At 39.9% G+C, this 16,478-nt stretch overlaps 1 protein-coding gene across 2 annotated transcripts in view; it reads left to right on the plus strand.

The window, feature by feature from the left end:
* The window catches only part of LOC110040394 (uncharacterized), a 37,818-nt gene that overhangs the window by 17,304 nt on the left and 4,036 nt on the right, over window positions 1–16,478 (plus strand). Inside the window, exons 7-8 of one of the 2 annotated variants that reach the window (XM_089278630.1) lie at window positions 3,288–5,638; window positions 8,178–9,532. In XM_089278630.1, the coding sequence (XP_089134756.1) occupies window positions 3,288–5,638; window positions 8,178–8,252 (2,426 nt within the window). In that variant the 3' untranslated portion in view covers window positions 8,253–9,532. Of the gene's footprint in view, window positions 1–3,287; window positions 5,639–8,177; window positions 9,533–16,478 lie in introns of those variants that run through there. The other variant, XM_089278629.1, reaches the window with a different exon arrangement.

The raw sequence follows: 16,478 nt of genomic DNA on the forward strand, positions 1-16,478 counted from the left end.
CGAGTGGAAGCTTGGGTCTGCTCGCACCGAAGTCGAAAAAAAAAAAAACACGGGTAAACCATGAACCGCGCTCGGCCCATGGCCGCGCGGTTAAAAAAAAAAAACCACGGGTAAACCATGAACCGCGCTCGGCCCATGGCCGCGCGGTTAAAAAACCACGGGTAAACCATGAACCGCGCTCGGCCCATGGCCGCGCGGTTAACAAGATAGCCCTGGTACATGAACTACTTGAATGAGCCACCAATGGACTACCCTATATGTAAACCCCTAAAATTTCTAACCCTAAGAATCAGTTTGTCTGCTCATGTTCCAATCTTCTAGGAACAATTTTTAAACGTCATCGCTTCTGCATGCATTGCGTGCCGTTTATTTTAAAAATTTTGGCTCTAGACGCGATTCGCCCCTAAAAATCAACTGTGAAAATTTCATCGTGGGTTGTAAGGTAGGTTTTCGAGCAATCCTCGACCAAAGACTGGCTATTTCAACCTTGGACGAGAATTGAACTGCACATGTCCATTATTTATGCGTGCGCTCATGTGACGCCATGTATCGCGTGCGAGAAATCAAGAGTAAATTAAAGCTCTTTTACCGGTTGTTTATGGACCTCTTCTGTCATTTCATTGGCCCTGGGCTTAAACGCGTGTTTGAAAGCAGGTTGAAGCTATTGCTACGTATACCGAGGTGATTTAATGCCTTTCAAGTCCTGAAGTTATTTTCGTTTTTCTTAGGGTTCCTTGCGTCATTTTGCACGCGCGACTAATACTAACGTCTGAAAGGCAATCGTAGCGCGCGCTACTGACGAAATCAAGTGTACTGAACCTGTACTTAAACCAGGAACACCAGAATAGCAGCATATCGCTAACCAAAACTGTTAACGTCCTCCAGCTGAAAAACCATTGTTATCTGTCGAAAATTATACTGAAATCTAACTGTAAATATGTACCTGCAGATGGCGTAGTGCGCGCGCAAAACAAGTGCGAGATACGCAAATGTTTTACCTTCTCGGGAGGTGACAGGAAAAAAATGTAACGGGTACCGTAAAAGTTTTCAAAAAAGATCAATAACTTTAAAAAACACGTGTTTACCCTAACATTTTGTTTTTGGTTTCTCACCACCAGTATTTTAGCTGAACCAGAGGAAGGCTGTCAGAGACGCTAAAAGCGCTGTTGCAACGATTTTGTCATTAAAAACATACCAAAAGTGGTTTTTATGGTACCATTTACCATGCAGTTTTAAGATCTTTATAAATGTGTTTCCTTTTCTGTATGTAAAGGCGAACTCTAAGGAAATCTCTGAAGAAATATCCATTCCTTCTTTTTTCAGAAAAATACTGATGTCAGCACTTTTGTTGAGATTTAAGGCTAATAATCTCGAAACTAGACGCTTTGCTGCGTGTACCCAGGCAGTCGTTATACTGAGAAGCACTAGCTATATTGCAACTGAGCTAAATGTTCTGCATTTGAAGTCGTACGAAATTCAATCGAATCGATGTGCTCCAGCTATTGTGCCTTTGACTGCATTTCTTGGAATCGATTAATAGCTTATTACTCGTTTGAAGGCCTTTACGGCGTGAAATGAGTCAAGGTCTTGATATCAGCCTATAAACGTTTCAGTCTATTTTCCTTAGCCTTTGTTGTTGTTGTTGTTGTTGTTGTTTGCGTTTCTCAAGCAAGCGAGACATTTTGAATTTCAGAGTTATGGCGGTGCGTGACATTGAGCTACGAACTCGTTTGTCGAGAAACATATACTTATCTCGTGATTTGTAGCTCATTCAGAAGTTAAAGTATTAGGAAAGGTGCTTATGTAAATGCTTGTTTGTTCAGTGGAGATGTTTACACTATTTTCCGGCCGCAATGTTGGTGTACCGCGGAGGTACACCATCATGGCGGCTCTATACTGTGCTCTGTAAATTTGTGTAAAATATTTCGACGAATATCTGAGGTTTGGGAAAACGCAGACTTAAAAATTAGAGATGTGTCATCTTTATTAATCTCCTATAACATCACAATTTCTTGACTTTATTCACTAAATGGTTTTCGAATAATTTTCTTATTGCGTCAGGATTCCGTGACAGTGCAAGCCAAGAATTGTTTTGCTAGGGTCAACATAACTTAGTTTCTTTCAGCTTAAATGTACAATAATTCGCTTCATGGGTTTCATTCTTGTAAAGACACATAACTCTGTTACAAGAAAATAACGAGAGAATATCGTTTAGCTCGAGATTTTAACTTTATTATACTTAACGAAGTTTTTCAGAGCGTTTTACTTAGGTGTACTCGAACAGATACATTCGTAAACAAATCGTCTAACCTTTCTGCCCTTGTTGCTCAGACGTTCTTGAGTTCGTGCTGGGATTCTACTTGGTTCACGATCACGTCTAAAAATACGATGACGCCTCTGAAGATGCTTTTAATCACGTTGAAGAGTTGATATCCCCGGTTGTTAGCTTCTTTGGTATAACATGATTCTTGAAAAACTCACTCAAAATGTTCGCTCGTAAATTGATCTCTCGTAAGGCTTGCAGACCGACCCGTTCCGAAAACGTTTAAGGTCCTTTAGTGTTGGTCTACCGCGAACGGTGTGTTTGTTTGCATGTGATTCCATCGCCCTAGAAATCATGGAATCCATGCTAACTTTAAAAGACGAAAACTTCTGTCAATTCCATTTACTGTACGCATGCACAGGTGACGCATTCGCTTTAGAGACCAGACGGCGATGTGTGACTGAACGAGGAAAAAAAACAAGAGAGCTGAAAGTTAAACCCAGGCCTCACTGCCTGAGTAAAAATGCGTGGCTACCCCAATTTTTCTTTGTGGATTCCAATAGCCCTTGCAAAGATCTACTTTTTCTGCGTGGTCCTAACCTGGCACAAAAACCTTTATATTTAGTAGGCACCGTCCTTAATTGTCTGATGACAATGATAAACTGAAAACGGCCAAATTAGTAAACCTTAAATTATGCGAGATCAGATTTCGTAACATATAAACTATAAGTAACTTAGTGGAGAATAAAAATTCTCTCGTTGATGTCACTTAAATAACGAGAACATTTCAAATTGTAATTTTGAAATTGAAATGAGAGCAGGCTGGCAGAACTGGACTAAGGTTCGACTGATAGACTTTCAGCCAATTAGCAGCTTGCCACAGATCTCTTCCTTTCTGTAGTGCATGGGAGTATATCATGTGTTTAATCAGTCTGTTCTTTGTAGTAAATTCGTCATAATTAATTCGTCAAAACTGGGCCCAAGTCCTGTAATTTCAAACTCATTTCTCTTCTCTTTCATACAGAACCGTTTGTGAAGGAGTGTCAAAAACAGCTACGTTCTCATTATAACACCTTCAGTAAAGTCAAGATCATCCCATGGAAACCAGCCTCAGCCATTCATATTGATAAAATATACACCCAGCTATCCTGGGTCAGGGATGACAGGGAACCCAGTGGAGTGACACAAGAAAAACTTGAAGACTACACCGACATATTCAAAGGCGACAAGCATCATCCTAATCCAAAGCGACTTCTGGTTTACGGCCGGCCAGGCGTTGGGAAAAGCACATTTTCTCAAAAGGTTGCTTTCGACTGGGCTAAACAGAGGAGAGAAATCCTAAAGAGGTTTGATGTTGTGCTTCTGATTAAGTTGCGAGATGTGTGTCATTTGAAAAATATCCGTGATGTTTTAAGAGCTTCCAAACTGCTGGTTGGTGATGAAGTGGTTGATGATGTCTATGAATACATACTTCATAATCAAGAAAAGGTGTTACTGATTTTGGATGGCTACGATGAGTACTTCTGTATTGGCGAACAATCACCTGTCCGTGACATTTGGGAGGGCACGTCACTGAGGGAAATCCGCGTAATTATCACGACCCGACAAGAGAAAGCTGAAGAGTTAATATCACCCAGCCACGTTCAGTTTGAAATAAACGGTTTCAAGAGTAACGATCAAGTCAAGGTGTTTGCAAGCAAGTTTCTAAGAGATCCGCAAGATGTTGAAAAGTTGGTAAGCTACTTGTACGAAAAAGATTTGAGAGACATGGCCGAAATCCCTCTTCTCCTGATGATGCTCTGCTTAGTTTGGAAGGAAAACCACCTGAGGGAACTGCTAAAATCACGGGCCGACATTTACAAACAGTTTCTTCAAACCTTCTTGCACCACGCAGTCGCAAAAGATGCAAAACCAAAGCAGTTCAGAAAAATAGACGACTACAAAGAAGAGCTTTGTACATTAGGCAAGCTTGCCTTTGATGCACTTTTAGAGGATAATCTTTCTTTTCCTTTAAGCAAACTACCCGACAGTAATTTAATGACGAAATTAATTGAAGTCGGTTTGTTTCATGTACTTAATGTTTCAAGTCTTGAACCTGAGGAAGCTGTATATTTTATTCATAAATCAGTACAAGAGTTCCTGGCTGCGTTTTATCTGAAGGAGGAGTTGTTAAAAGAAACAAGTACAACCTGTCTGACCCAAGTTGAATCATTTGAAAAGATTGCCAAGATGATTGAAGTTATCAGATTTGCCTGTGAGCTGTCAGCAGATGCGGCATACGATATTCTGAATCATCTGGGGATCGTAGGAAAGAAGGAAAGTCTGACAGAGTACAACTTCACTGAGATTTCTTGTATTAAAGATTTTTCTAACAATCAACGCCAGTTTCTAACTCTTATTTCACATAGCTTCTTTTCCTTCTCTGCTGAGAAGAGGCGAGGTCACTATCCTAAGTTTTTGTCTTACGTTGGTGGTGTTTTGTTAATTGATTCTGACCAGCTGCATAGCGTTGCCAACGAGCACTTGCTAAAATCTGCTGCGGCGCCAGAGTTAATTTTCTTCCCTAGCGGCCTACGTACTGAGCAAAGCTATCGGGACCTAATCAGTGTGGTAGAAGACCTCAGTGCAGTTGTTGTATGCTGTTCGGGCGAAAAGAAAGCTTCGGATTTCCTAAAGAAATATTCATTTCGAGATGTAAATGTTATTGGTCTGAAGAAAGAAGGGAAGATATACCTTAACATTGCTGAGATTCAGACACGGTTCTCGGCATTTCCCACTGAAATGTTAAGGCAGCTTACTTCATCGTCAGAGTTTACTCAGAAGAAGAAGCCAGTTGATGACCAGACGTCAAATGAACAAGACAACAGTAGCGCTTTGTGTTTGACTGAGAACAGCACTGCTGATACTCAGGCTACTCAACATTGTCTCTCCTGTGTCAGGAACATTGATATCCCTGTTAAAGGATGGCAAGAGATGGAGACGCTCGCTGACGTTCTATCTTTTGTGACATCTCCACGAATTATAGACATTAGAGGGTTTCGACTTCGCACTAATCCTGTGTTGGTGGACACCCTGGTCTCACGTATTAACTTTACAAACAGACTTGATACGTTACTACTTAGCGATATCAATTTGACAGCCAAGCCTGCTGCTGTCATCGCAACATCTCTGTACCAGGCTCCTAACTTGTCTCATCTCGGCTTGTCATTTAACCCTCTTGGTGAAGGAGTAAGTGATGTCACGCGACATCTCAGCTGTGTTCCTCACCTGGATAGGCTGGTCCTTTATGATGTTAAGATGACAAAGAAACAAGTGAATGATTTGAGTGAAGCTGTGCGTAAGACCAAGATCAGGCAGTTGTGGTCAAATTACCATGTAAGTTTTGTGATTTTTGTTACCATTTGTTTCAACATGTTTACAGTAATACTAGATATTGCTGAGCTTTTGATTTCGCAATTTGTTTTGTTTTTCTTGTTTTGCCGAACAAGCGTTAAGTTAAAGAGCTTTAAAGTGCCACTAACCCCTCAAAAAATTTTTCCTTTAATAAAATCTACTAGTTTCCCTGATTACTTCAGCGAGAAAATTATCTCGACTGATTAAATCCCTGCGTTTCTACAGGCGTTTAAACATGTAATTTCTATGTTCACGACCGCGCAAAGTAGGATCTGGGTCGGGCTACTAGTGACGTCACTTCGGGAACCGGGCTAAAACACTCAAGAGACTTTTGACTGAGCTTCGAGGGCAGTCAAAACATTTTCGGGTTATTTGTGATTCATATTTTATCAAAACTGGACAAGAACTCTAAGTGAAAGAACTGTATCATCTAGCATTACAATTCGGAGTCTAGCTACGATTTGGACGGCTGCGAAGTACATATTTTTTTCCATTTCGAAGTGCAGATCGCCAGTCGAGATCGCCGCGTTGTATAATTATATTTAGGCCAGGATCGACAATTTGCCGGTCCATTTGGGTTATAAAGGTACAAACAATGACTGAGGAGTTAGCTTACAGCTCTGAAAGAGTTATAAAGATGTCAATGAATACGAAGAGTTGGTAATTTGACCTTACGAAACGTGCAAATTTCGGAGTGTCAAAACACTTTTACATTCAAATATTAATTTCCCCCGAAATACAAGTTAAAATGCGACGCAGTCGTACTCCACTCCTACCTACTTCTCCAGATCAATGATTGAAAATAGTTTTAACATAAGAGATAAGCAGAGATGTCAGCAAACAATATTCAAAGGTGAGGTAACTTTTCGCTTCGTTATTGTCGACCGTCCGTAGTATACGCATATTCAATTACTCTGTACGAACACAAGCTACGCAAATTTGCATATTCCGTACTAGTGAAATCATGGAAAATCCTTTGACAAGATCTTGAAAAGAGGTTCAGTATACTTTCAGTTAAATATATACATTTCTACTTCACTGTTATTTTGAATGAAATGTCGATTTTATGCACGCTAATAACCTGGGAGTCCTCGACTTATTAGTATGCGTTTCGGTTGACTGACAAGCGCATTCCTCTTTCAGCACAACAATCTCCGTCGGTAGCTTTAGGGTCGAATCTTAATCGTTTGTTTCACTTTCCTCATATATTTATAAATGCTTGATCCATTGTAAGTTTGTAATTTAGATGTATTTCGTTCAAAGACGAAGCTCAAAGAGCAAAAGAATTCTGTATTCGGGATTGCAATCGAGATTACAAGCGACCCCCGGCCTGCGTGTGTTTTTATTAAAATCCACAAATACATAGCTAGTTCAGCAGGTCGAAGCCTTAACAATCTTCTTCGCGTCGTTGTAGAACGTAGGTTTAGTTTACTATTCGTTTAGACAAGTCTCTATTTCAAAACGCGATGTGTTTAATTTACCGTGTAATTTCGTCACCTATGGTTTCGTCTGGGACTCGGAGGATCGTTTGCGCTCAAAATAGTCAGATGGCTTCCAGCTTATCCCAAATTCGTGTCTTATGTAGTACCTTGACAATTTCAAGCTTTCCACTAGAGATAGAGAAGAATATACAGGCCATGAAAATCTCTAGGTTTTTACAGTAGCGGCGAACCCGAGATCGAAGAAATCCTCTATGGCTCCCCGGCTTTAGCTTCGCACAGATCAGCCCACTTCTTTGGTCTTTTTCTCGTTTCTGGTACAGTTTCATCGAGATAGAGGTATTGAATGAAGAGGAATACTCTATTGTACGCATCCTGTATTGCTACAGCCTCCAACAACATATCTTCCTTGCATTCTGCAACGATTTTGACACACTATCGCATGTTCGCATACATTCTTCTCAGAAACAAAATATTGTTATTGCCGAAGTGACGTCAAAAGCCAACTCGTTTCATTCTCCTCTATTCCTCGGTCGTGAACATGGGAAAGGGCAAATTTACAAACTTTAAAAATTCATATAAAATTAACGAAAATAGCTACAACGATAATTTTTTCGCAGTGGTGATCAGGACAAAAAGGAAATTTATATTAGCGAAAAAAAAAAATTTGTGGTTAGTGGCACTTTAAGTATTTTAAGTTTTGGGGATAAAAAGTGCTATAAATCTGTCCAAATTATTTTTTTCTGGTGAAACTCAGACTAGAGCGTTAATTTTTCATGTATAATAATATACTTGAAAAAATTACTAGATTCTGATTGGCTGAGAGCAGTGCAGTTCAAGTGTAACACCAGTGCAAAAAGTGTAACACCAGTGCAAATTACACATCGTAATTCTAGATTATGATTGGCTGAAAGAAAATAGGAAATTTTCTAAGCCAATGAAATCACGTAGAATGATGGCGACAATTTAGTGCAGAAACTTTGAAAAAAGTTTTTTCGAATGAGAAAAAATGGCTTTAAGAAAGATCTCCCGGCATTTCCTCTTGTTGTAATATAACTAGAGTTTGTTTCTCCGAAATGAAGACCACCCGCGGAACTACAAACAAATGTCGTTTACAAGATCCCATGCGCCGATTGTCCGTGGAGTTACATCGGTGAGACTGGTAGATGTTTACAAACAAGGAAGAAAGAACATATTAGAAACACAAAAACCTTTAAAAAGGGCTCCAACATTGCTTCACATGCCTGGTTGAACGACCATTCCATCGACTTTGACAATGCACGCGTGATTGACAAGGGAAATTTCCGTGTTAGAAGAACTTTAGAATCCTGGTACACAGCAATTACGAACCATGCTGACAATAATGCGAAACAATTACCAAGACAATATTCAATTTTATTTTGAACCTCACGTTAGCATTTTTTACTCGCACACAAGCATTTCTATTGTTTTTATTATAATCTTGTTTTTTCACACTTTTCTTAGTATATATTTTACGTTCGCGCTTTCTATCCATTACTCGTTAAAGACTGCAGACTGGTAGTCGAAAGCTCGTTTTAAGCAATTTTTTAACCAGAGATCGTTTTTCTCTTTTTCCAAATGTCTTATCCTGGTTACTCATCTATTTTTAAATGAATGAAACTTGTTTACGTCAGAAGAACCTTGTTTCAAATTTAAAAAGTGAAATCAAGTAACATGTAATCGCATGGTTTCATTCTATGACTTGAACAGAAACCACTCATCGAATTTGGTTGTAGCGCTCATTAACCGCGCGGCCATGGGCCGAGCGCGGTTCTAGGTTTACCCGTGGTTTATTATTATTTTTTTTTTTGTCGGTGACCAGACGCAGACCTCCGCTCGGCCAAACTTTGAGTCATGCAACGTGTGATGTTTTTACGCCAGAAGCTGTTAAAACATAAATACACGGACAATTTTACGGATATTGTTTTCTTTTTGGTGGGTAAAGTATATTTTCTTTTCGTTTTATCAAAGCGTTGGATTTAAAGGGAATAATAAATACGCTGAAAAAAGGTATTACGTCAGCCATGGAATGCGTTGACGTTGCAGCTTTCACTTTCGCTACGTGACAAATAAGATCGTGTTTACTTTGCAAGTTTATTTCGCCAGAAGCGACAGTCATTAATTTATTTGTAATTTTGCGAGTATTTCTTGTGGTTTTACGCAAATGAAGTAAATCCTTTGACTGTTTCATCGCAGCAAGTTCATAGATCGGAAGGAAAATCAAATATTTGCAAGTCAAGCAAAGAACGTGTCAGAACGTGCAAAGATTACGTCATTGATAGGGAAATAACCACCGTACTAAAGATAGCCGTAGATAACGCAATTCTTGAATTATGTGACTTGTGTGACTTCTTTGCTAACCCTTAACTCAAGGGAAAAAAACAATTAAATTTAATTGTGACTTTAAAGAAAGAAAGCGGTTTGTAATAGTGTTCGTATCTTCATGCCCATACATATCCCGAAGAAAGTTCCAGATTAAGACTATTACGTCATCGGAGATGTCACAACGGCTACGACTGATGGTGCAATAATAGAGTGTGTGTTGATCAAGTGATGTGATGTCTACAGTAATCAATGAATCATCAAAGATTGCTTTGGAATATGGACTGCGTTGCGACTGTAGTACTAAGAAAACAGTTAAATTTTAAAAGCGCGGTTATAAGATCTAACAGATCTTCTTGTTTAAGTTTTGGTAATCGTCGGAAATTTTACTGGTGCTTATTTCACTTTGAAAGAGAACTCGAACATCCGATAAGAGCCAATCCTGGACGTAGAGGAAACATAACTCTTCGAATCAATAAAGCAGATAGTTTGTTTGTTTCTTTGTTTGTTTGTTTTTTGTTTTTTGTTTGTTGTTTTTTTTTCAGTGAACACCTTGTCTTGGCTTCGATCATGCAATCACCGAAAGTGCTAAAGTCAACCGTATCAGCCTCCTACACTTTTCTCTAACTTCTCTTTTGGGAGGAAATCCTTCGCTTTCTATTTCAGTGTTTTCTTTCCACATCACTGTGCCCTCGAACATCCAAGGGCCAAGTATCAAAGCCCGTGGCATAACAGAGGTCACAAATTTTTAAAAGCCTTTTTCAGATTTCTTTTCTGATTGTTCGACATTTCAACGGCAGAAAAGTCCTGAAATTTGCGAACGTAAAATTTCCAAGCTTGAAATCTATTTATGCTAAGAGAATTCTGATATACACGAGAGTCCGTGATATAACAGACTGTAAATTCGTAAAAGTCTGTTTCAGCAGTGATGTTTTAACCGACTCGTCAACTTTCTTCCAAAACTTAAAGAACAGTGTGTGGGAAATTCGCCAACAGTAAAACATCCAGGTGGTGAATGGCATTTTGATCCTGTTCGGCTCGCTTCTGTTCTCCATTGCAGACGTTTTAAAGAGGTCAGCACCACACTACCTCTTCATGAGATGGAGTGTGGGACTGACCCTGAAAACGCCTGCGAAGGAGGCTGGATTTCTTGAAGACGGGGGCAGCTAGCTTTAGGCGTTTGACTTTAAACCTTCCTCAACTGACTTAGCTTGGGAAAACAAGTTCATGAAATAAATTCTTACACTAAAAGAACTCAGGCTCCATCATGGACATTCTATTGGCAGCATTCGTGAATAGTTCTCAGGAAGTGGAACGGAACACCCACTCTCCCCGGTGACAAAAAAATCCTCGTCCTCGGTCTCATCAGCTGCTTCATTTAGATTATCTAATTTATTATATGAATGACAAAATTACTTTATTGTAACTGGCTGAGTGCGGGCCAATTTATCGTTAATTCTTAATTTTCACTGCTGTGCGAATTAACGCACGCGTGTTCGTAATTTTTTTAGTCATATAATAAATAAATAATCGTATGAAAGCTCCAGCAATTAATGACTTACACTACTCGTGATATTTGAAAATTCTTTTAAATTGCACTCGCCTGCTCGTGCAATTTTGAGAGAATTTTGAAATATCACTCGTAATTACCTATACTAACTTCAAAAGTTATAGGAAGGGCTGATCATATAAATTCCAACTTAGTTTATTGCTTGCGGTCAATACAAAGATAGCGCCATACATGTACTTAGACTACGTTTCACAAGTGTGGTTTGATGACCAAACACATCCTCCTCTCAATGCAAAACGTTCTGAAAACATATACTGTCGCGGATAGCTATATTTCGTCGGATTTTGTTTTTTATTCTGGACCTTCGGGAACCAACGTTGGACTCAATCCCTTCCGAGTGAAACAGCGGCGACAACTTTTTGAGACAGACAAACAGTCAGTATTCTACATCCTTTAATTCCTATTGGATCGGTTGTCAGAGAATAATTGGTAGTTAAACACTAATTGGGGGAGGAAATTGATAAAATTCAACTTCAGGAGAACTTTTTACCGTCGTATTGTAGCTTTCATCTTTCCCATGTGGTGCACCGACAGAATTGCCGACATAAAAATCCTTACTTCAAGAGTTCGCACGGGATATAAAGATTTAGCTAATCAATGTGGCTCGACCATACTTCAAAATGTCAATAGCGGAACGTTTTAAATTTTAAGTGCTTTTAAAGCAATGCAAATTAGGGATCTTTATTCTTCACGAAGAATATTTACAGCAAAGCTATTTTATTGCGAGTTGAACGAACACACTGCTATTTTCAAAAAACATTTTTCTCCAAAAAAATCAACAAGGGACAAACAGTGCACATTTTTAAGAATGGCTGACTGTAAGGATCGAGAAACGCCGGTCAACGACCCATTTGGCAAATCGCTGATATTTTGCCCAAAGATACCCTTAGGTGACCTAATTCTAAAAATCATATTTAAAGGTTCCAGCAAATTTTTATTTTTCAGAAATTCGCAAAAATTTGAAAGCGCGGTCAAAGTGCGGTTTTTCGCGTAATAAAATGACAGAAATAAGGTGCGAGGACGAAGCGCTGCTTAAGTCTTAAAATAATATCAATTGACTTCAAACTTCACACAAATGTGGAACAACCACTCTAATTTTTTCCTCGTTTTAAACTAATCTTAGGGATGTTGATATAGTGGTTTTCCGAATCATTTTACAAACAGCTATGAAGCGTGTGAAAAATAACGGCAAAATATAGGTCATGTTTAACAGCATCAAAATGCATCTGGTACCTCACTTTCCGATTATTTTACTTTACAGCCTTAAAATATCATTATTAAACATATACCATGCCAAGTTTCATGCTCGAACTCGCAGTATTTCCCTTTGAGAAAAACGAAAATCTATGTCAATGTGTTGGGCGCAAATAACACAATAATTACACACGAACAAGAGACAAATCAATTTCAACGGCGAAAGTAAAAGGCTGTCATTAATTAAAATCCCGTCAATTCACTGCTATCCGTAGAAACATAATGTCCACTACATAAAAACTGTTTTTAGACGTTTTCGGAACATTGCGCGTTAACTTTGTTTGATTTCTTGTCCGCCGCCATGTCTAGTTTGTCATCGCGTGTATTTCCTTAATGTAAACAACACTGTGAATGGTTGTCATAACAAACGCAAGAGATTTCCTGGAACATTAATGTTTTCGATTCAGCAAAACGCTTTAAGACAGAATAATGGGCCAACTTGGAATGCTGTTTAGCATTAAGGACGTCAAAGGACTGTAAATTAATCGAGTTGAAATATCTTGAAGCAAATCAAAATCGCGCCCTTATTCTAATTTGGTAAACAGCCGATCTCCGTTCAAGTTCAAGAAGTCGAGAGGTTAATCCGGCAATGTATCACCGGTGCAACAACAAAATCAAACCGAGGTCATCAAAAGTGTATGTTTAAAAGTGTAGTGGCAAGTTTCAAATAAATTTCGCCTATATAAATTGGAAACAAGAAGTGAAACGGTCTGACCCGAAACAAATAAACAAAATATTAATACGACTAATTTAATCCGAAAATGTTACAGAAAACATACCTAAAAGCCGTCGATTCCCCTCAATACCACTCCACATTGTCTTAAAGAGCCCAAGCTTTCTGCTGTAAGAATCAGGGGCCTCATGAATCTGTTTTTACTAGATCGGCAACCATGCTGCGGGGCTGATATTCAAGACTTAGTAAAAGTTGTCACACAACCGCACGGGCAGCCCAGTCACGCCTTTCACTGCTCTTGCGCAAATGTTCAACATTTCGCGATTTCCATAAACCGAATACAAGTTTAAAGTAGTGACAGTAGATTGAAATGCGCTTTTTAAAGCTGTCCTATCCAGGAGCAATTATTTGTTGTTCTTGAATGGCTCTTAGCTGTAGCTTCAGTCCGGCGGGGAGGGGGGAGGGGATACTCCGGGAAATTTCGGATATCTGTATGCCGTGGAAGATTAAGTGGTCTCCAGCTCTTAACGCCAACACTGAAACACCAGATGATTTTCGAAGTATCACAGGGATCACTAAACTAAATAATTTTGAGTTTAGCTCCGCTGAGTCAATTACCTGTTGGCGCGCATATTGCATTGACCGTGGACAGGTGGGAAAACAGTTCAACCGGAAAAGCCTGTTGCACATTGTAATTTAGCGTTGTCCAACACGCAATCGGTCTGGTTATAATGCTAATCGTATTTGATAAAATCTCAAGTTTTCTTTCGACACATGCTGGGGTAACATACTAGTAGATGGGCGTGGCAGGGAGCCACGAGTCAAGTCAGTCAACTCCCAAAGCTTAACAGAAGAGTGACAGTGAACCACTGGTGGAAGGACTGCAGATTGTCCCTACGCTTTACCCTGATAGGCCTCTGTGTTATTCTAATGAACTGATGCTGTTATAATGATACTGTTTAGCTTTATGATCATGCTAATGGTTAAGGGTTTCTTTTGCTATTTAGTCAGACATCGCTCTTTCTTTATTTCTGCTGGAAGCATCGTTCTCTGAAGGAGACTTAAGGTCATTTTCTAAAAAGGTACGAACACTGCGACCTTAACATCAGTGCCATTGTCAACGGGTGTGACCGAGGAAGCGTCTGCTGATGTTTCCATGGATAGAGGATAGAAACTATGTACGGCAGGGATGTATTAATGTCTTCAAGGTGGCTGCATTCGTGTCTTTCATATACCGTCTACTAGTAGATGGGCGTGGCAGGGAGCCACGAGTCAAGTCAGTCAACTCCCAAAGCTTAACAGAAGAGTGACAGTGAACCACTCGTGGAAGGACTGCAGATTGTCCCTACCCTTTACCCTGATAGGCCTCTGTGTTATTCTAATGAACTGATACTGTTACAATGATACTATGTAGCTTTATGAACACGCTAATGGTCAAGGGTTTCTTTTTCAGTATAAAAGAATCATAAATAAGTAGTTCTTCGTGAAAAACTATTTTAAGGTAAGTAGGCTGTTCGCAATATCTATGTTTTCCGATGTTCTAGAATCATTTGTTTGTTAAGGCACTGTTGCGCTGCGTCTGCACGCAGTGTCGGAAACAAAGTTGATTGGATCATCTGTTTTTAAGTTGATAAAGGTAAATTAATCGCTTCAGCGACTTTGGAAAGGGTGACGATTCCAACCTCGTTCCCAGAGAGGTTGAGACGATTCGGCCGTTAGTTTTTCCTCTAAAGGGTCTTCCTCCTTTACTCGCTCTCCCTCTCTACAAAAATTTAACGATCCTCCTCCCCCCCCCCTCCCCCCCGCCGCAAGAGATGTTGCTAAATATCGAAGAAACCAAACACCGAAAGTTCCTAAGAATACTTCCGGCAAGTGCAATTGTTAGTAAAATACTTCAGAAGCGCCGAGGATGGAGCTCTTCCGCGCACGAGTGAGAGAGGTATATCTAGTTCGATGTCTTCGCAACCGCACCGTAGCATAGTCAGTTTCAGGTTCTTTAGGCCAATGCGGAATTTTGCTATAAGATACGATTTCCGCTGGTCACTGACTGCCCTGAAAGCCTAACCCTCTTTTAAAACAACAAGGACTTCTTGGTGACCTATTGTGGCTTTGAGTCAAGCGCCAACGCTTGCTCCAAGCAGGGTTTGTAGCACATTTTGACTCCACGGACTGAGTACATTTCTTCAGAGACAAGTGCCTCTCTAAAGTAGACGGTATATGAAAGACACGAATGCAGCCACCTTGAAGACATTAATACATCCCTGCCGTACATAGTTTCTATCCTCTATCCATGGAAACATCAGCAGACGCTTCCTCGGTCACACCCGTTGACAATGGCACTGATGTTAAGGTCGCAGTGTTCGTACCTTTTTAGAAAATGACCTTAAGTCTCCTTCAGAGAACGATGCTTCCAGCAGAAATAAAGAAAGAGCGATGTCTGACTAAATAGCAAAAGAAACCCTTAACCATTAGCATGATCATAAAGCTAAACAGTATCATTATAACAGCATCAGTTCATTAGAATAACACAGAGGCCTATCAGGGTAAAGCGTAGGGACAATCTGCAGTCCTTCCACCAGTGGTTCACTGTCACTCTTCTGTTAAGCTTTGGGAGTTGACTGACTTGACTCGTGGCTCCCTGCCACGCCCATCTACTAGTATGTTACCCCAGCATGTGTCGAAAGAAAACTTGAGATTTTATCAAATACGATTAGCATTATAACCAGACCGATTGCGTGTTGGACAACGCTAAATTACAATGTGCAACAGGCTTTTCCGGTTGAACTGTTTTCCCACCTGTCCACGGTCAATGCAATATGCGCGCCAACAGGTAATTGACTCAGCGGAGCTAAACTCAAAATTATTTAGTTTAGTGATCCCTGTGATACTTCGAAAATCATCTGGTGTTTCAGTGTTGGCGTTAAGAGCTGGAGACCACTTAATCTTCCACGGCATACAGATATCCGAAATTTCCCGGAGTATCCCCTCCCCCCTCCCCGCCGGACTGAAGCTACAGCTAAGAGCCATTCAAGAACAACAAATAATTGCTCCTGGATAGGACAGCTTTAAAAAGCGCATTTCAATCTACTGTCACTACTTTAAACTTGTATTCGGTTTATGGAAATCGCGAAATGTTGAACATTTGCGCAAGAGCAGTGAAAGGCGTGACTGGGCTGCCCGTGCGGTTGTGTGACAACTTTTACTAAGTCTTGAATATCAGCCCCGCAGCATGGTTGCCGATCTAGTAAAAACAGATTCATGAGGCCCCTGATTCTTACAGCAGAAAGCTTGGGCTCTTTAAGACAATGTGGAGTGGTATTGAGGGGAATCGACGGCTTTTAGGTATGTTTTCTGTAACATTTTCGGATTAAATTAGTCGTATTAATATTTTGTTTATTTGTTTCGGGTCAGACCGTTTCACTTCTTGTTTCCAATTTATATAGGCGAAATTTATTTGAAACTTGCCACTACACTTTTAAACATACACTTTTGATAACCTCGGTTTGATTTTGTTGTTGCACCGGTGATACATTGCCGGATTAA

Source organism: Orbicella faveolata, unplaced genomic scaffold (assembly GCF_042242905.1).
Source record: "Orbicella faveolata isolate gen_17 unplaced genomic scaffold, um_ofav_v1 contig_46, whole genome shotgun sequence".
In the NCBI taxonomy this organism is placed as follows: Eukaryota; Metazoa; Cnidaria; class Anthozoa; order Scleractinia; family Merulinidae; genus Orbicella; species Orbicella faveolata.